Source organism: Arachis duranensis, chromosome 3, assembly GCF_000817695.3.
Source record: "Arachis duranensis cultivar V14167 chromosome 3, aradu.V14167.gnm2.J7QH, whole genome shotgun sequence".
NCBI lineage: Eukaryota > Viridiplantae > Streptophyta > Magnoliopsida > Fabales > Fabaceae > Arachis > Arachis duranensis.
The window spans coordinates 79,409,630-79,431,010 of record NC_029774.3 but is presented as its reverse complement, the minus strand read 5'-3'; the positions used below and the strand labels follow the sequence as shown (position 1 = coordinate 79,431,010).

Below are 21,381 nucleotides of genomic sequence, written 5' to 3'. Positions count from 1 at the left end.
GTACCATGTTGATGGCGCCATTGATGATCACAATTTCATGCACCAACCATCATGAAGAAGAGGTGAACAACAATGCTAGAAGTGGTGGAGCTAACCCTGCTGGGCAAGAAAGGAGAGTTCTGGGATCATACATCAATCCAAACCCAGAAAATTGTGGGAACAGCATTTAGAGGCCAACTATCCATGCTAACAATTTTAAATTAAAGCCTCAGCTCATAACTCTTGTGCAAAACAACTGTTCTTATGGAGGAAGTGCACAAGAGAATCTTAATGAGCATCTTACTAAGTTCCAAAGGATATGCGACATGGTTAAGTCTAATGATATTCATCCTGACACCTATAGATTGTTACTGTTTCCATTTTCTTTGAGGGGCAAAGCCTCAAAATGGTTAGAATCATTCCCCAAGGAAAGCTTGACAACATGGGAAGATGTAATGAATAGATTTTTGATAAGGTTCTACCCTCCACAAAAAGTCAACAGGTTGAGAACTGAAGTGCAAACATTCAGACAGCTAGATAGGGAAACCATTTATGAAGTATGGGAGATATTAAAGGATTTGACAAGAAGATGCCCCCCAGACATGTTTAATGAGTGGGTACAAATTCATATCTTCTATGAAGGATTGAATCATGAATAAAAAATGGCTGTAGACCACTCATCTGGAGGCTCACTTAACAAGAAGAAGATCATTGAGGAAGCCATAGATGTGATAGAAACAGTGGTGGATAATGAATATTTTTATGCCTCAGACAGGAGCAATAACAGGGGAGTCTTGGAATTGAACCATATGGATACAATCCTGGCACAGAACAAGATGATTACCAAGCAACTTGCTGAGTTGACTAAGTAAATGGAGAAGAATGAGGCTGTAGCTATCCACTCTCAACCCTCACCTCAAGAAGAGTTGGAGACAAAAGAAGGAGTTAATTGCGAGGAGGTAAATTACCTCGGAAATTCATCTAGGCAAGCTAATGATCCAAACTCTAAGACCTATAACTCTGGTTGGAGAAACCACCCAAACTTTGGGTGGGAGAACCAACAAAACCAAGGCCAAGACCACAGACCACAAAATCCTAACCAGTACAACAACTCCACCCACCAAAAATCCAACCAAAAACCATACCATACCACACAAAACACTCATTCACATCCACTATATCAAAGCCACAACAACCATTCTCAACACCCCGATTTCAATGAACCATCATCACCTGAGGATGACAGAATGGCCAGGATGGAAGCAATGCTTTCTAGTCTTTGCAAAGAAGTTAAAGACATAAAGAAATTCAAGGAGGAAGTAATATCCAATCGGCAAAATCAAGACGCTGCCACTCAGAAGCTTGAAGCACAAGTTGGATATTTGTCCAAACAAACCTCAAGCTACAGTTCCAGTAGTGTCACCAAGACAATTTCAAGGGAGGAATGCAAGGCTATTACCCTCAGAAGTAGAAGAGAGTTGGAAGAGAAGTCAAAGGAAACTAAAGAAGAGAAAGCAGAGGATAGTTCAACTGACAAGGAAGAAGCACAGACGCCTACTCCCAGTTTAGCAGAGGAAGAGGAAGTTCTAAAATCATATGTCCCTAAACCCTCAATGCCTAATGAAGAATGCTAAGGACAGCCAATTCTCCAAATTCTTGGAGATCTTCAAGAAACTTTAGATCAACATTCCCTTTGCTGAAGCACTAGAGCAAATGCCACTCTATGCTAAGTTTCTGAAGGAATTGATGACCAAGAAAAGAAGTTGGAGGAATGATGAAACTATGATACTTACTGAGGAATGTAGTGCTATTATCCAACACAAGCTACCTCAAAAATTGAAGGACCCAGGAAGCTTCCAAATTCTCTGTATCATAGGGGAAATAACAGTTGAGAAAGCCTTGTGTGATTTGGGAGCTAGTATAAACTTGATGTCCTTGACTATGATGAAAAGGATGAAGATTGAGGAAGCCAAACCAACAAGAATAGCCCTCAAACTAGCAGATCGATCATTCAAATTCCCTCATGGCATAGTAGAAGACTTGCTTGTGAAAGTAGAAGACTTCATCTTTCCTGTTGACTTTGTAGTTTTGGACATGGAGGAGGAAGCCAAGGCATCAATAATCTTGGGAAGGCCATTTTTAGCTACTACTGGGGCCATCATTGATGTCCAGAAGGGTGAACTTACCCTTAGGCTACATGATGAGAAAAATGGTATTCAACGTATTCAAGGCTATGAGCTATCCACTAGAGTCACTAGGAGAACCAGAGTCACCAGGAGAGTGTATGAGGCTAGATGCAGTGGAAACGGTAGTGCAAGAGACACTTGAAGAAGCACTTGGAGAATTGACAGAGGATGACTCCATGTTGAATATTGAAGTTGCTGAGGTCGGCTCAACAGAAGTGCCTCTTCCAAGCACATTAGAGGAGAGAAAAAAAGGAAAAAAGCACCCAAACTGGAACTAAAAGCACTGCCACCTACTCTCAAGTATGCATACTTGGGGAGTGATGGAAGTTACGCTGTAATCATCAATTCTGCCCTTAGTCAAGAACAGGAAGAGGAATTAATCAAGGTGTTACAAAAGCACCAAGATGCCATTGGATAGACCCTTGCTAGCTTAAAAGGCATAAGCTCATCCATATGCATGCATAAGATCTTGCTGGAAGAGGATGCTAAACCCTCCATTCAAGCCCAAAGAAGATTGAATCCTGTCATGAAAGAAGTGGTTCAGAAAGAGGTGATGAAGCTATGGCAGGCAGGTGTGATCTATTCCATTTCAGATAGCCCATGGGTGAGTCCTGTTCATGTGGTTCCAAAGAAGGGAGGGATCACAGTTATGCCTAACGAGAAGAACGAACTCATCCCCACAAGAACAGTAACTGGCTGGAGGATGTGCATTGACTATAGGAAACTCAGTGAGGCAACTAGAAAAGATCATTTGCCACTCCCTTTTATGGATCAGATGTTGGAGAGATTGGCAGGACATGCATACTACTATTTTCTTGATGGATATTCGGGTTATAACCAAATAGTGGTTGATCCAAGAGATCAAGAAAAGACATCATTTACCTGTCCATATGGAGTTTTTGCTTACAGGCGCATGACTTTTGGATTGTGCAATGCTCCTGCAACTTTCCAAAGATGCATGTTGTCTATTTTTTCAGACATGATTGAAAAATTCATTGAAGTCTTCATGGACGATTCCTCAGTCTTTGGAGATTCATTTCCCAATTGCCTTAATCATCTTGCCTTAGTGTTAAAAAGGTGCCAAGAGATAAACCTAGTTCTAAACTGGGAAAAATGCCATTTTATGGTAAAAGAAGGGATTGTCCTTGGCCATAAAATTTCAGAAAAAAGGCATAGAAGTAGACAAAGCTAAGGTGGAATTAATTGAGAAATTACCTCCACCTAGTAATGTCAAGGCAATTCAGAGTTTTCTAGAGCATGCTGGTTTCTACAGAAGGTTTATTAGGGACTTTTCCAAAATTGCAAAACTTTGAGCAACTTATTAGTCTCTGATACACCTTTTATATTTGATCAACAATGTGCACTAGCTTTTGAAACATTGAAAAGAGAACTGTCCTTAGCACCTATCATTACCCCCACCTGATTGGAATTCACCCTTTGAGCTGATGTGTGATGCATCAGACCTTGTTGTTGGGGCAGTGCTTGGCCAGAGGAAAGGCAATTTAGTGCATGTTATCTATTATGCCAGCAAAATTTTAAATGAAAATCAAAGAAATTATACCACTACTGAGAAAGAATTGCTAGCCATTGTGTTTGTATTTGACAAGTTTAGATCATACCTCATTGGATCTAAAGTTGTTGTTTTTACTGATGATGCAGCTTTGAAGTATTTACTTGCAAAATAAGAATCAAAACCAAGGATGATAAGGTGGATTTTGTTATTGAAGGAATTCAACATTGAGATTAAGGACAAGAAGGGAGTGGAGAACAAAGTAGTAGATTATTTGTCCCGAATCCCTTGTGGAGAAGATATAACCCACCAATCAAGTGTCAATGAGTTCTTCCCTGATGAGCAATCGATGCTGGTTCATAAGGCACCATGGTTTGCGGACATTGCTAATTTTAAGGCAACGGGGGAGTTTCCTTCAATGATCAACAAGCATCAAAAAAGGAAACTCATCAATGATGTAAAGTATTTCATTTGGGATGAGCCATACTTATTCAAGAAATGCTCGGATGGATTGATAAAAAGGTGTGTTTCCGAGGAGGAAGAAAGGAAAGTTTTATGGAATTGTCATGGGTCCTGCTATGGTGGCCATTTTGGAGGAGAGAGAACCGCAGCAAAGATCCTGCAGTGTGGATTTTTTTAGCCCACCATCTTCAAAGATGCACGAGAGCTAGTGAAGAAATGCAATGAATATAAACGGGTTGGAAATTTGCCCAAGAAAAATGAGATGCCACAACAATTCATCCTGGAACTTGAGCTGTTTGATGTATGGGGGATTGACTTCATGGGACCATTCTCAACCTCATACTTAAACAACTACATTTTGGTGGCAGTAGATTATGTATCAAAATGGGTGGAGGCCATTGCAACTCCTACAAATGACAACAAGGTGGTACTGAACTTCCTTAGAAAGAATATCTTCAGCAGGTTTGGAGTTCCCAGAGCACTCATCAGTAATGGAGGCAGCCATTTTTGCAACAGACCATTAGAGACTCTTCTCTTAAGATATGGGGTAAAGCATAAGGTGGCCACACCTTATCACCCCCAAACAAGTGGGCAGACAGAAATATTCAACAGAGAGCTAAAAAGGATATTGGAAAAGACTGTGGGAGCATCAAGAAAGGATTGGTCGAAGAAGCTGGATGAAGCTTTTTGGGCATATAGGATAGCCTTCAAAACACCAATTGGGATGTCGCCATATCAGTTGGTGTATGGTAAGACTTGTCACCTGCCACTAGAGCTTGAACACAAGGCTTTTTGGGCTCTCAAGTTATTGAACTTCGATAGCAAAGCTGCTGGTGAGAAGAGGCTCTTGCAACTGCAAGAATTGGAGAAATTTAGGTTCCAAGCTTATGAAAATGCCAAGATATACAAGGAAAAAACAAAGGAAAAGCATGACTCCAAGATCGTGCCAAGAAGATTTGAGAAAGGACAGAAATTGCTACTTTATAACTCCAGACTGAAACTGTTCCCTGGAAAATTGAGATCAAGGTGGTCAGGACCTTTTCTTGTCACCAAGGTCTCTCCTGATAGACATATAGAAATCATGGAAGAAAAGTCACAGGAGACCTTCATTGTTAATGGACAAAGTCTGAAACAATATTTGGGCGATATGAAGGAAAGGCCTAAGACAAAATACAGACTCGACTAAAGAGGAACGTCAAGCTAGTGACGTTAAAAGAGTGCTTGTTAGGAGGCAACCCAACCAAAGGTAGTTTTCTTCTCCTAGTGAATTCAATAAATGAGTTAAGTAGAGTCTCTGTATTGCAACGAGCTAAGTTTGGTGTTGCACACCAACATAATTTAAGAGTGAATGTGTAAATCTAAGTTTGGTGTTCCACCATGAAGTTCATTAAAAACACATTTCACCCTCAGCATAAATAGTTATCGGCTCCAAACAATCAGAGAAATCACTTAAGAGTTGTTTGTTTTCTAGTTTTTAGTCAGTTGGTTCATAGTTACTTTGGTAAATAAAAGTGCTTGATGTTTTCTGCATAAGATTTAAACTGCTGTATAAGGCAAGGAGCTAAGTTTGGTGTTCACCCACCAATCTAAGTTCAAAAGCCTACAAACATTCATGCATGCTAACAATCTCTCAAGTGCTCGGGGAACACGCAACTTCCAATGGCTTGCAGGAATTCAATCAATATCTTGGGAGGACTATACACCATCAGCTGAGAGCAAGAAGAAGAAGCCACCAAGAGGTTGTATCGTTACTTAATTCCATCAGTGGTGAAATGCTCTAAGCTGGAAGTCTGAATGTGCCCATCTTAATAGTAACTTTTAGTTTGCATCTTGTGTATTTCATTTTGCAATCAATATGCTAGCTTAGGTGTGTGTGCTTTCACTTTCACTAAGATTAAATGCTTGTCTTGTCCCCTGAGTCTTTTCAGTTTCAATAAAAGAAATGTTTGAACATGAATTGGATTAGTTCCTTTTTAGCAAAGCAACATCATAGCAAGTGGTGGCATATATGTTTGATTGTGTGGTAGCTCACTCGTAATGAATAAAAGGATAGATTGTTCTCTTTCTAAGTGAAAATTAGCTTACTGTCTATGAATCTTAGCAAATAAAAGTCATTGGTTGAAAGAAAAACAAACAAAAAGAAAGAAAAAGAAAAGGCAAAAGTGGCAGCAAAAACAAAAGGAGCAATGAATAAGGCTAGACACCAATGACTAGAACCTTAGGACATATGCCTATGGTGCCTTTGTACTAGGATTTGCTTGGATGATTAGGTTCTATGGAGTGCCTTAACACTTGGTAACTTGGGTTAACTAACCCGGGATTATCAACCGAAAGTCCATTATCAAGAGCAACCTAGTTGCAAGACATTTAGTAACCCAAAGAGGTGCTGGGCATCAGTGTTCTAAGAAGAAATGTGAGCCAAGTGTCTGTAGTGAATAATGTGTTGAGCACAAATAAGTTGAGAACTTGCTATACACATGACACTGAGCTAAAGCTCGCAGGAAAAGAAAATGAAAAAAAGTAATTACCAAGGATAAATAAACAATAAGTGGTCATAGCAGTGTGTTAATTGATGCTTGAAGGAGACATTCTATGCCTAAAGATCAATAAGAAGCTAGCTGCTACATTGTCTGCATAAAACCCCATGAGTTACTAATAATGCTTTGCTGATATGAACATCTCCTTCCGTTTCATTCTTTCTTCTTAATAATTTAGTACTTGCTTAGGGACAAGCAAGATTTAAGTTTGGTGTTGTGATGCCAGGGTATCTTAGGCTAGTTTTACTAGCCTTTTTCTTTGTTTTTGATAGGTTTTATGAACTTTCTTGAGTCATAAGTAAGCCATTAGGATAGAAATTCAAGTATGCCTATATTCATTCAACCATGAATAAATTGATGCAATTTCATGATGATTTATGTGATGATTACTTGTATGCTAAGAATGATAAGAATTCTCATGATTTTAGCATAGCTTTGATGCATATATTGGTTGATGATAGGTGAAGGAAGGCATGGAGGAAGGTTGAAGAAAGAGAATGGAAAGGATGGAGAACAAGCAACGTTGGTAGCCAAGTTGGACCACTAACGTTGAATCAAACATGAAAAGAAATAGAACTCAAACATGCTAAAGCTCACGTTCGAGATGGCGTTGGAGGTCCAACGTTAACCCCAACGTAGTGAGAAAATGATCAATTCTGGGGCTGAAGGATTTTTGAGTTGTGCGTACGCATACATGCCGTGTACGCGCAAAAACAGCAAATTTTGGCATTTGCGTGGAAGCGCACGGTGCGCGTACGCACCACAACTGAACGTTGGAGGTCTAACGTTACCTCAAACACTACCTCCAACGTCCATAATGCTCAGCCCATAATTGAGATTGGAAAAATTGGAATCGACGCGCACGCGTCAATGCTGCGTACACGCGGATACAAAAAAAAGTAATGGGCGCTTAAGCACACAGTACGCGTACGCGCAAAAATGCCAACGTTGGAGAGAACGTTGGGGGTCCAACGCTGAAGCTAACATCCCACTTCCCTGGTTTAAAATAGAAAATGAAATTCTTGCATCCACGCACAAGCGTACAGTGCGCGTACGCGTGGATGAGCATTTTTGGCATTTTGTACGGAAGCGCACGGTACACGTACGCGCGGATCGGCGAACGTTGACCCTCCAACATTGAGTCAAATGCCAGTGACAACAAAACTTGCTGGTTTTGCTGGTTTCTCTAAGATGGCGTTTGAGTCAGCGTTGGCCCTCAAACGTTGACTCAAACTTGAAGCATCAGTTCAAATTTTGCACAAATCTCTTCTCAACACCAAGGGCAACCAATTGGAGCCATCCTCAACCCAGTTCCATCAAGGCCAAAAGTCCAATTCAAGGCTTGAAGATCAATGGAAGAGAGTGTATAAATAGCTTAGAATTCAAGTTAGTGACGGGACCTTTTTTTTTACCATTTTTATTTTGGGGAACTTTTATACTTTCAGATCTCTTTTCAGCTTTTCTTTTTTACTGAGCTTTGATTTCAGAATGTATTTTTCAATTCCATTTTGCATTTTGAGAGCTATGAACCACTAAACCCCTTTCATTGGGTTAGGGAGCATTATTGTAATTCAATGGATCAATAATAGTTTTCATCTTCTTCTTCTTTCTTTTCTCTTGATTTTTGTTAGAAAGCTTTCGGTCTTAACTCAATTGGATAGTTGTCTTGAGAGAGAAGCTATTCATAATTGGAAGTCTTTGGAGCCTTCAGAGAGGAATGAAGAATTCATGCTAGAATTGCTTTCTCACATTGGATTAGATTGGGGTTTGGATGGATATAGTGACATGTAATCCTACCAATACTTTGATCTATGAATTTGTGTGGTATAGTCAGTGACCGAACTTCAACTCTTACCATGAGCAATTAAATCAAGACATTGGGCAATTGTTTATGCTTAGAGAGATTGGTGAGCCAAGACATTAGAATCCGATCATCTAAGATTTCCAAACAATGTCAATGAATGCATTGATTGAGGAAGAGATGAAAATGATTTGATCCAGAGAATTCAATATCTCCTGAAGCCCAATAAACCCCCCATTTCTGATCTACCCATTCTATTGAATCTCTGCTCTTTAATTTCATGCTAAATCCCCATTCCTGTTTAATTTCTTGCAATTTAAGCTTCTGCCATTTAATTTCCTCCACTTTAATTTCAGTCATTTAATTTCTTGCAAATTTTAGTTTCTCGCCAATTTTACATTCAGCAAATCTCAATTCAATTATGATTTCGCTCAACTCGCATAATTATTCAATTATAATTGCTCAATCTACCAATCCCTATGGGATTTGATCTCACTCTTTTGTGAGTTTTTACTTGACGACAATTCGGTGCACTTGCCGGAAGGAAATTTGTTCAGAGACGGTTTCCGAGCGAATCAGCAAACTATCCTAAGGGATTTCTAACTATGAGATCATTGCTGTTCCACAGCCTTGACCAGCCTAACTGCCATGCGATCCCATCGCCATCGCCTACCGTGCCTCCTCAATCTCAGTAGAAAGCACAATTAATTACGATGCAAGTAAAAGGCATATATGTCAAGTAATTCAAATAGGCAATTAGTCATGTTATACAATTAGACATACAATTCAAGTCGGCAAAGCAAGCAAACAGATAAAAGATGCACATGATGAATGCCTGTCTTATAGGCTTTGATATCACATTGTTGGTTTAACTGCCAACGTGACACATCTCCATGGAGATGTTGCCTTTCGGAATCATAATGGGAACCCCCGAGATATGGTGCTCAGAACACTGTCCAGGGTTTTGTGCCTGCAAACTCTAATGATCCAAAGGGATGCGAGCGGGATACTATTGCCACGGACCTCACATCTCAACGTAAGCAGTACAAACCACCACCCTTACGCCGCTGCCGCTCCCTCGACAAACGGGGTCCAACCAAACCTTCCCTGCCAGGTGCATAGTGTCTCAACAATCTCAGTATAAAATAGTGATTCATGGATCCATCATTCCATTCCAAGTCCCAGACTCATCTCAACCACTTCCAATTCATAATTTCCATTCCAAACTCATTAGTTCACCGCTTTCATAATTCCTTATCAATAATCACCAATATACTATTCTTCCTTCTCACTCAACCAAACCCATCCTCAGTACAACAAAAATCTAAGCCTCCGTACCGTCACTATGTTTTAGCATCCAAAAATAAGCCAAAAAGTCTTAGATAAGTGTCACAGAAGTTTACAAACTTGTCGAGAAGGTGAAATAGTTAAAAACAAGATTTTTATTGAAAAACAGGGCAATGTGCGTATGCACAGGGGTGTGCATGCGCACGCCCAAGAGGATTTTCAAATGTGTGCGTCCGCATAGAGGTGTGCGTACGCACATGGAGTAAAAATTTCAACTCTGTTCATCCGCACAAGGCGTGCGAACACCCTCAACAGAGTGCACGTTCCAACGTGTGTGTGCGCACAGGTCTGTGCATGCGCATAGCTTGCAAAGCTTCGTTGGCTATGTGTGCGCATAGAAAGTGCCAGCGCTCCCAACAGCACCCACATCCCTGTGTGTGCATGCGCACAGTTTCAAAATTACACGGGGTGTGGATGCGCACAAGGCTGTGCATGCGCACACAAACCATAAATCATAAAATTCTGCAACATTGCAGAATTCAAATGTTGACACCAAAATTTGAATGATCATAACTTCCTGTACAAAAATCTAAATTTTACAAACTTCGTATCATTTTGAAAATCTTTCAATGAACTTTAATTCTAAACAAATTTCAACAAATTTTAAAAATTGAGGCACAAGTTATGACCCGCCAAAGTTCACCAAAATACATTAGGTTCTCAATTTTCCAAATTTTCCAACCAAAACCAAACCACAATCTCATCAAACTCCAAAACACATCAGATCTCACACTTTTCATACCTCAATTCACCACTTCACCTTATGAAATCATCAATCCCAATTATTAATTACATAACACTATATTCATTTCTAAACCAACACATTAATCAATTATCATTCCACCATTCCAACAATCATCATAATCAATCTCCATCTCAATCTTCAATACCATATTATTAACATCAACGTTACCATTCATAAAAAACAAACCAAATCATCAAATCATCATACATCATACATCATCATACAACAATTCCAACAACAAATTTAATTCAATCCTATCCTATGGGTCACTAGCCTAAGTGTCTAGAAATATTATATATTACATAGAGAAAATTGAGACCATACCTTGGCCGATTCCCAATATGCACAAAACCCAAGATTGACTACAAATCAAGCTTCCAAAAGTCCTTAAGCCACCAAATCCACTTCCAAGCTATTCAAATCATCAACATTCTCCATATAACATTAATTCAAGCTATATACACATAATTCATGACTAGATCAACCTAGGGTTTCATCAAAATTACAATTTCACAAGGTTTGAGAATAAACTCACCTAATCCAAGATTGATTGGGTCAAACCCAATAGGAACCAAAGACTAGAATATACCTAAACACCCAAAATCACAAAATTTCACTTAATACAAAATCCCAAAAACTCGAATTTCTTAGGGTAGAGAATAGGGCAGGGAATTTCGAGAAGCTTACCACAAGGCTTAGTTAGAAGTGATGGGCTCGGTGAGAGCTTTGTGTAGCCACCAACGTCACATAAATCGGAGCACTGTAGCTCGAGTTTTGGCCGCTGGAAGTGGAGGATGAATAGTAACCTCCTCCCTTTTGCTCTCTTCTCTCTCTTCTCTCTATGCAGCTCTGTTTTTAAGATATGAGGATGAATGTGGCTGAAATGGGTTCATTAGTGAACTTATATATGTTGGGCTTGGGCCCAATTTGGACCCGGTTCTTCCTGTTAACGTTTTTTGCCCGTTTGGCCCAACTTTGGACTAAACGTTTAAAATTAGTACCCGATTTTCAATTCTAAATATTTTTCTAAGGTTTTGTTCTGTTTTTATTGTTCTCGTACAGTACTGGACAGACTTAAACCGGTACTACCGATTAATTTACCGGTACGCATTTTTATGCAATTTTCTAAAGAAAATTAGATTTTCCAACTTAGAGTCCAAATATCATATCAAAATTTTCTAATTAATATTCTAAAATTTTGAACCTATTTCAGGCAATTAAATTATTATTATTAGACATTGATTAATTGGTTAATTAATTTGTAGTTCTTACACTTCCTTCACAGAACTTCCGAAAAACTCCGTTTTGTTAAAAACTAGGTCGTTACATTCTACCCTCGTTAAAAAAAAAATTTTCCCTCAAAATTTCAGCCATGTGCAAGAATTCATCTTCCAGTGATCTATTTCTTTCAAACCATCCTGACAAAGAGACCGATTCGTTCCCAACATCCAAATCTCACATAGGCATAGCCATGAAGATCGTAACAGATTTGAAGAAAGCAGTGCCTTGATGAGCGGATAATTTATACGCTTTTTGGCATTGTTTTTAGATAGTTTTTAATATAATCTATCTACTTTTAGGGATGTTTTCATTAGTTTTTATGCTAAATTCACATTTCTGGAATTTACTATGAGTTTTTATGTTTTTCTGTGATTTCAGGTATTTTCTGGCAGAAATTGAGGGACCTGAGCAAAACTCTGATAATGAGGCTGACAAAGGACTGCTAATGCTGTTGGATTCTGACCTCCCTGCACTCGAAATGGATTTTCTGGAGTTACAGAACTCCAAATGGCGCTCTCTCAACGGCGTTGAAAAGTAGACATCCAGAGCTTTCTACAAATATATAATAGTTGATACTTTATTTGGGATTAGATGACGCAAACTGGCGCTCAACGCCAGTTCCATGTTGCATTTTGGAGTCAAACGCCAGAAACACGTCACGAACCAGAGTTGAATGCCGAAAACACGTTACAACTCTGCATTCAACTCTAAGAGAAGCCTCTCCACGTGTAAAGCTCAAGCTCAGCCCAAGCACACACCAAGTGGGCCCCGAAAGTGGATTTCTACATCAATTACTTACTTCTGTAAACCCTAGTAGCTAGTTTAGTATAAATAGAACTTTTTACTAGTGTATTAGAAGTCTTTTGACCGATCCTGGATCCTAAATTGTATTTTGGATCCTGTGATCACGTTTTGGGAGCTGGCCATTCGGCCATGCCTGAACCTTCATCACTTATGTATTTTCAACGGTGGAGTTTCTACACACCATAGATTAAGGGTGTGGAGCTCTGCTGTACCTCGAAGTTTTAATGCAATTACTACTATCTTTTATTCAAATTTAATCTTATTTTTGTTCTAAGATACTACTCGTACTTCAACCTGATAGATGTGATGATCCGTGACACTCATCATCATCCGTCCCTATGAACGCGTGCCTAACAACCACTTCCGTTCTACAAGCGAAAGCTAGAGTGTGTATCTCTTGGATTCCTGATGCACGACGCATGGTTGCCCTCGCCTGACAATCAAGCCTTCCATTCCGTGAGATCAGAGTCTTCGTGGTATAAGCTAGAATTGATGGCGGCATTCATGGGAATCCGGAAAGTCTAAGCCTTGTCTGTGGTATTCCGAGTAGGATTCCGGGATTGAATGACTGTGATGAGCTTCAAACTCGCGATTGTTGGGCGTGATGACAAACACAAAAGAATTAAGGGATTCTATTCCGACATGATCGAGAACCGACAAATGATTAGCCGTGCCGTGACAGAGCATTTAGATCTTTTTCACTGAGAGGATGGGATGTAGCCATTGACAACGGTGATGCCCTACATACAGCTTGCCATGGAAGGAGTAAGAAGGATTGGATGAAGGCAGTAGGAAATCAGAGATTCAGAAGGAGCACAGCATCTTCATACGCCTATCTGAAATTCCCATCGATGATCTACATAAGTATTTCTATCTTTATTTTCAGTTTATTTATTATTATTATTCGAAAACTCCATAACCGCTTATTATCCGCCTGACTGAGATTTACAAGATGACCATAGCTTGCTTCATACCAACAATCTCTGTGGGATCGACCCTTACTCACGTAAGGTTTATTACTTGGACGACCCAGTACACTTGCTAGTTAGTTGAGCGAAGTTGTGAAATTATGTTTAGACCATGGTATTGAGCACCAAGTTTTTGGGGCCTTTACTGGGGAATCAATTTCAAACAACAATTTAAGTATGAATCACAATTTTGTCCACCAAGTTTTTGGTGCCGTTGCCCGGGATTGTTCGAGTATGGACAACTGACGGTTCATCTTGTTGCTCAGATAAGGTAATTTCTTTTTTTATTTTATTTTCAAAAAATTTTCAAAAATATTTTTCAAAATTTTCCCTTTGTTTTCGAAAAATCCTTCATAGTTTTTAAGAATGAATTCTAGAGTTTCAAAATGGTATGCTGAAGCTTGGCTGGCCATCAAGCTTTAGACTAACCTGGTATGATTCCTGGGATTTTGATTGAGGACTTTGAATTCATTACTTCCTTTTTCTTATATGTTTTTCGAAAAATATAAAATAAAATCCAAAAAAAAATTTAATAAAATCATAAAATCAAAAATATTTTATGATTCTTGTTTGAGTCTTGTGTCATGTTTTAAGTTTGGTGTCAATGGCATATTCATCTTGTTCTTGCATTTTTCGAAAATTCATGCATTCATAGTGTTCTTCATGATCTTCAAGTTGTTCTTGGTAGGTCTTCTTGTTTGATCTTTAAATTTTCTTGTTTTGTGTTGTATGATGTTTTTCATGTGAATTTTTGCATTCATAGTGTCTAAACATGAAAGATTTCTAAGTTTGGTGTCTTGCATGTTTTCTTTGCATAAAAAATTTTTCAAAAATATGTTCTTGATGTTCATCATGATCTTTAAAGTGTTCTTGGTGTCCATCTTGACATTCATAGTGTTCTTGCATGTATCAGTGATTTTGATCCAAAATTCTCATGTTTTGGGTCATATTTGTGTTTTTCTCTCTCATCATTAAAAATTTAAAAATAAAAAAATATATCTTTTCCTTTTTTTTCTCAAAATTTCAAAAATTTGGGTTGACTTAGTCAAAAATTTTTAAAATTAGTTGTTTCTTGTAAGTGAAGTTAAATTTTCAAATTTTAAAAAATCTTATCTGTTCCGGTGGGTTACCTAAAATTGTAGGTCGATCTCGGTCGAGATCTTCTGTGTTGGTCGGAGCTGACGTGTCCGGCAGGTAGATAACCACCGGAGCTGGTGTGTCCGACTTGTGGGACCGAAAGTGCTGCTGATCCTTCGTCCCCGGCGGGTGGGGGGTACCTGCAAGGGACTCCAATTCCTAAGTTAGCAAGGGTATTAAGCAGGTATTGAGTAGAATCAAAGTATGAGTTATACCTGGGTGCTCTAGTGTATTTATAGTTGTGAGATGTGACCTTCTGTAGATAAGATAAGTTACTTATCTTATCTTATCTTTTGTTTTAGGTCAGCTTACTTTCCATGGAACCGCCCTTGTCTCTATCGGCTTGGGCTGCCTTTGGATCTGGGTCGTATTCCTTGATTTGGGCCCTTCTTTGGGCTTTTCCTGTCGCTTTGGCCGACTTCTTTGTAAAGAAGTCGGTCCGCTTGTCCTAAAGAGGTCGGTCGCTTTGTTACTGAACATCCTGACTCGGTCATCTCGACCCAGGGTATGAACAGTGCCCCTGCTTGAGTTTGGTCTTCTTTTTTGAGGCCGTGTTCTTTGACTTCGGTCCTTCTTTAGTGAAGCCGAACTTAAGCATTTTGTCGATTCCTTTGTAGAAGCTTTTGAATGTAGAACATTTTTTCCTCTAAAAGTGCGCGCTTTTATATCGGTGCTTTGGAAAACGTGCGAGGGTTTAATGCCTACATTAATTTTAACATTAATTGTCCCGTTTTCTTTTTGGATCTTTTATTTTGATTTTGAAAACCCAGAAACGGTTTCTCTCCTTCGCCCTTTTCGTAACTTCTTCGCATTTCTTCCTTCATTCTCTCGCTTTCAACTTTTCTTTGTGTTACGGCGTCGTTTGATTTTTCTGAAGCCTCTGCCTGGAGTTTTGTAGTTCCGCGTTTCAGCCCCGCGACGTTGCTTTTGCTCGTGTCTTCTCTTTTACTTTGAGAGAGCAATTCCAGATTTCGCCTTCCCTCTTCAACTTCCTTTGACGCCTGCTACTTTTTTCAGGTTGGTACTAACTTTCTTGCTTCTTTTACAGCTCCACTTTTAGTTTTTTCGTGAAGCTTTGATTTTGCATGTTTGAAAGTTTGAGCCTTTTCATGATCTTGTGTTTGTTTTGTCGCTGTAAATGTGTTTTCCTTGGCTTTCTTTTGCGCGCTTTGTTTCCGTCGAGGCTTTCTAGGGTTTTGTTGTTGCTTCTGGTAGAGAATCTGCATCTGTTCTTCTAGGGTTTTGTTGTTTTCTGATTTTGAGAAAGTTCGTACTTTTAACGATTTCTACTTTGCGTGTTTTGACGTTTGGGGATGATGACTTAAGGACTTCTAAAAATGCTTACTTGTTTGAAGTCTTTTTCTTGTTTGAGAAATGCTGGGGTGGGAGCTGTAGATTTTTCTAGAAACCTTGCTTGATTATTGTCTCCAAAGGATGCCCCAGGGCTTTTGGTTTGAGTCTTGGGGTTTTTCCTTTTCTGTTTTGTTTCGCCTGTATCGTATTAAGTTGTTTTCTCCCTTGTCCGAGATGTTTTTAGTAACCCCATCTTCTTTTCTTACTTGTAGGATTAGTTGGACTCATGTCTTCTCGCAATAACATTGTAGAGATGTCTTCAAGAGTTCCTGAGGGCATGTCCGATTGGCTGGACTCCCTTGTCTTGTTGTGTGTTTCTGTTGTGGATGCCGAATTTTGCACAGAGCTGAGGAAGCGCCATAGGATTTGTGGTAACAGCGCCCGTGAGGGGGATTATGAGCTTGTTACTCCTGAGGCCGATGAGAGAGTTTGTTTTTCGACTTCCGTCGAGGGGAAGCATCCCTTCTTTTACGCCTATGAATACTTTTTCAGTCAATTAAACGTTACCTTTCCCTTTACTGCTTTTGAGACTGACTTATTGTGGTCTTGTAACATTGCCCCATCCCAGCTTCATCCAAATTCCTGGGGTTTTATTAAAATTTTTTAGCCCCCATGATCTAAGAACTAGACGTCCAAAGATAAAAATACAATAGCAAAAGGTCCTATTTATAGAGAACTAGTAGCTTAGGGTTTACAAAAATGAGTAAATGACGTAAAAATTCACTTTCGGGCCCACTTGATGTGTGCTTGGGCTGAGCATTGAAGCATTTTCATGTAGAGACTTTTCTTGGAGTTAAACGCCAGCTTTTGTGCCAGTTTGGGCGTTTAACTCCCACTTCTGTGCCAGTTCCGGCGTTAAACGCCGGGCAGTCTTGAGCTGATTTGGAACTCCGGTTGGGGCCATCAAATCTCGGGCAAAGTATGAACTATTATATATTGATGAAAAGCCCAGGATGTCTACTTTTCAACATAATTGAGAGCGCGCCAATTGGGCTTCTGTAGCTCCAGAAAATCAACTTCGAGTGCAGGGAGGTCAGAATCCAACAGCATCTGCAGTCCTTTTTCAACCTCTGAATCAGATTTTTGCTCAGGTCCCTCAATTTCAGCTAGAAAATACCTGAAATCATAGAAAAATACACAAACTCATAGTAAAGTCCAGAAAAGTGAATTTTAAATAAAAACTAATAAAAATATAATAAAAACTAACTAAAACATACTAAAGATAATGCCAAAAAGCGTATAAATTATTCGCTCATCACAACACCAAACTTAAATTGTTGCTTGTCCCCAAGCAACTGAAAATCAAGTAGGATAAAAAGAAGAGAATATACTATAGACTCCAAATTATCAATGAAAATTAGCTCCAATTAGATGAGCGGGACTAGTAGCTTTTTGCCTCTGAACAGTTTTGGCATCTCACTTTATCCTTTGAAGTTCAGAATGATTGGCATCTATAGGAACTCAGAATTCAGATAGAATTATTGATTCTCCTAGTTAAGTATGTTGATTCTTGAACACAGCTACTTTATGAGTCTTGGCCGTGGCCCAAAGCACTTTGTTCTTCAGTATTACCACCTGATACATACATGCCACAGACACATAACTGGTGAACCTTTTCAGATTGTGACTCAGCTTTGCTAGAGTCCCCAATTAGAGGTGTCCAGGGTTCTTAAGCACACTCTTTTTTTGTTTGGATCACGACTTTAACCGCTCAGTCTCAAGTTTTCACTTGACACATTCACGCCACAAGCACATGGTTAGGGACAGCTTGGTTTAGCCGCTTAGGCCAGGATTTTATTCCTATGGGCCCTCCTATCCACTGATGCTCAAAGCCTTGGATCCTTTTTATTTTTACCCTTGCCTTTTGGTTTAAAGGGCTATTGGCTTTTTTTGCTTGCTTTTTTTTTTGAATATTCACTGCTTTTTCTTGCTTCAAGAATCAATTTGATGATTTTTCAGATCCTCAATAACATTTCTCCTATTTCATCATTCTTTCAAGAGCCAACAATTTTAACATTCATGAACAACAAATTCAAAAGACATATGCACTATTCAAGCATACATTCAGAAAACAAAAGTATTGTCACCACATCAAAATAATTAAGCTAGTTTTAAAGATGAATTCGAAATCATGTACTTCTTGTTCTTTTGTAATAAAAACATTTTTCATTTAAGAAAGGTGATGGATTCATAGGACATTCATAACTTTAAGGCATAGACATTAAGACACTAATGATCATGTAATAAGACACAAACATAGATAAACATAAGCATAAAAATTCGAAAAACAGAATCTCCCAATAGTTTTGTGGAGGAAAGTATATCCCTTGAGGCATGTCAGAGATTTCATGATGAGGAATTTCCTCATGTCCATGAGTGGGATCTCTTGTTTGCTCCATCTTCTTCTTAGTGATGGGCTTGTCCTCATCAATGAGGATGTCTCCATCTATGTTAATTTCAACTGAATTACAGAGGTGACAAATGAGATGAGGGAAGGCTAACCTTGCCAAGGTAGATGACTTGTCCACCACCTTATACAATTCTTGAGATATAACCTCATGAACTTCTACTTCCTCTCCAATCATGATTCTATGAATCATGATAGCCTAGTCTATAGTAACTTCGGACCGGTTGCTAGTAGGAATGATTGAGCGTTGGATAAACTCCAACCATCCCCTAGCCATGGGCTTGAGGTCATGCCTTCTCAGTTGAACCGGCTTCCCTCTTGAATCTCTCTTCCATTGAGCTCCCTCTTCACAAATGTCTATGAGGACTTGGTCCAACCTTTGATCAAAGTTGACCCTTCTAGTGTAGGGGTGTTCATCTCCTTACATCATGGGCAAGTTGAATGCCAACCTTACGTTTTTCAGACTAAAATCTAAGCATTTCCCCCAAACCATTGTAAGCCAATTCTTTGGGTCCGGGTTCACACTTTGATCATGGTTCTTGGTGATCCATGCATTGGCATAGAACTCTTGAACCATTAAGATTCCAACTTGTTGAATGGGGTTGGTAAGAACTTCCCAACCTCTTCTTCGGATCTCATGTTGGATCTCTAGATATTCACTCTTTTTGAGTTTGAAAGGGACCTCGGGGATCACCTTCTTCATGGCCACAACTTCATAGAAGTGGTCTTGATGCACCCTTGAGATGAATCTCTCCATCTCCCATGACTCGGAGGTGGAAGCTTTTGCCTTTCCTTTCCTCTTTCTAGAGGTTTTTCTGGCCTTAGGTGCCATAAATGGTTATGGAAAAACAAAAAGCAACGCTTTTACCACACCAAACTTAGAAGGTTTGCTCGTTCTCGAGCAAAAGAAGAAAGAAAGGAGTAAAAGAAGAAGAAAATGGAGGAGATGGAGGGGGCTTTGTAGTTCGGCCAAGGGGGAGAAGTAGTGTTTAGGTTGTGTGAAAATGAAGGAGTGAAGAAGGGTTTATATACGGGTAGAGAGAGGGGCAGGGTTCGGTCATAATGGGTGGGTTTGGGAGGGAAAGTTGTTTGAATTTGAATGGTGAGGTAGGTGGGGTTTTATGAAGGATGGATGTGAGTGGTGAAGAGAATGGTGGGATTTGATAGGTGAGGTGTTTTTTGGGGAAGAGTTATTGAGGTGATTGGTGAATGGGTGAAGAAGAGAGAGAGTGGTGGGGTAGGTGGGGATCCTGTGGGGTCCACAGATCATGTGGTGTCAAGGATAGCTCATCCCTGCACCAGGTGGCGTGCAAAAACGCCCTTTCTGCCAATCCTGGCGTTAAACGTCGGGCTGCTGCCCTTTTCTGGCGTTTAACGCCAGCTTCTTACCCATTCCTGGCGTTAAACGCCAATCTGGTGCCCCTTTCTGGCGTTAAACACCCATTTGCTGCCCTTACTGGTGTTTAAACGCCAATAAGTTTTTTCTCCAGGGTGTGCTATTTTTTCATTCTGTTTTTGCTTTTTCAATTATTTTTGTGACTTCACATGATCATCAACCTATAGAAAACATAAAATAACAATGGAAAATAGATAAATATATCATTGGGTTGCCTCCCAACAAGCGCTTCTTTAATGTCAGTAGCTTGACAGAGGGCTCTCATGGAGCCTCACAGATGTTCAGAGCAATGTTGGAACCTCCCAACACCGAACTTAGAGTTTGAATGTGGGGGTTCAACACCAAACTTAGAATTTGGTTGTGGCCTCCCAACACCAAACTTAGAGTTTGACTGTGGGGGCTCTGTTTGACTCTGTTTTGAGAGAAGCTCTTCATACTTCCTCTCCATGGTTATAGAAGGATATCCTTGAGCCTTAAACACAAGGGATTCTTCATTCACTTGAATGATCAATTCTCCTCTGTCAACATCAATCACAGCCTTTGCTGTGGCTAGGAAGGGTCTGCCAAGGATGATGGATTCATCCATGCACTTCCCAATCTCTAGGACTATGAAATCAGCAGGGATGTAATGGTCTTTAATCTTTACCAGAACATCCTCTACAAGTCCATAAGCTTGCTTTCTTGAATTGTCTTCCATCTCTAGTGAGATTCTTGCAGCTTGTACCTCAAAGATCCCTAGCTTCTCCATTAGAGAGAGAGGCATGAGGTTTATGCTTGACCCTAGGTCACACAGAGCCTTCTCGAAGATCATGGTGCCTAATGTACAAGGTATTGAGAACTTCCCAGGGTCCTGTCTCTTTTGAGGTAATCTCTGCCTAGTGAAGTCATCCAGTTCTTTGGTGAGCAAAGGGGGTTCATCCTCCCAAGTCTCATTACTAAATAACTTGTCATTTAGCTTCATGATTGCTCCAAGGTACTTAGCAACTTGCTCTTTAGTGACATCTTCGTCCTCTTCAGAGGAAGAATACTCATCAGAGCTCATGAATGGCAGAATTAAATCCAATGGAATCTCTATGGTCTCAGTGTGAGCCTCAGATTCCCATGGTTACTCATTAGGGAACTCATTGGAGGCTAGTGGACGTCCATTGAGGTCTTCCTCAGTGGCGATCACTGCCTCTTCCTCCTCTCCAAATCCGGCCATGTTGATGGCCTTACACTCTCCTTTTGGATTCTCTTTTGTATTGCTTGGAAAAGTACTAGGAGGGAGTTCAGTAACTTTCTTACTCAGTTGACCCACTTGTGCCTCCAAGTTTCTAATGGAGGACCTTGTTTCAGTCATGAAACTTTGAGTGGTTTTGATTAGATCATAGACCATGGTTGCTAAGTCAGAGTAGCTCTGCTTAGAATTCTCTGTCTGTTGCTGAGAAGATGATGGAAAAGGCTTGCCATTGCTAAACCTATTTCTTCC

At 39.8% G+C, this 21,381-nt stretch overlaps 1 protein-coding gene across 1 annotated transcript; it reads left to right on the top strand.

Moving 5' to 3' along the window:
- Positions 1–1,692: 1,692 nt before the first annotated feature.
- On the top strand, positions 1,693–2,307 carry LOC107479613 (uncharacterized). The gene has a single exon (XM_016099738.1). It carries the CDS (start codon positions 1,693–1,695, stop codon positions 2,305–2,307), a length of 615 nt encoding a protein of 204 aa, XP_015955224.1.
- Positions 2,308–21,381: the final 19,074 nt, after the last annotated feature.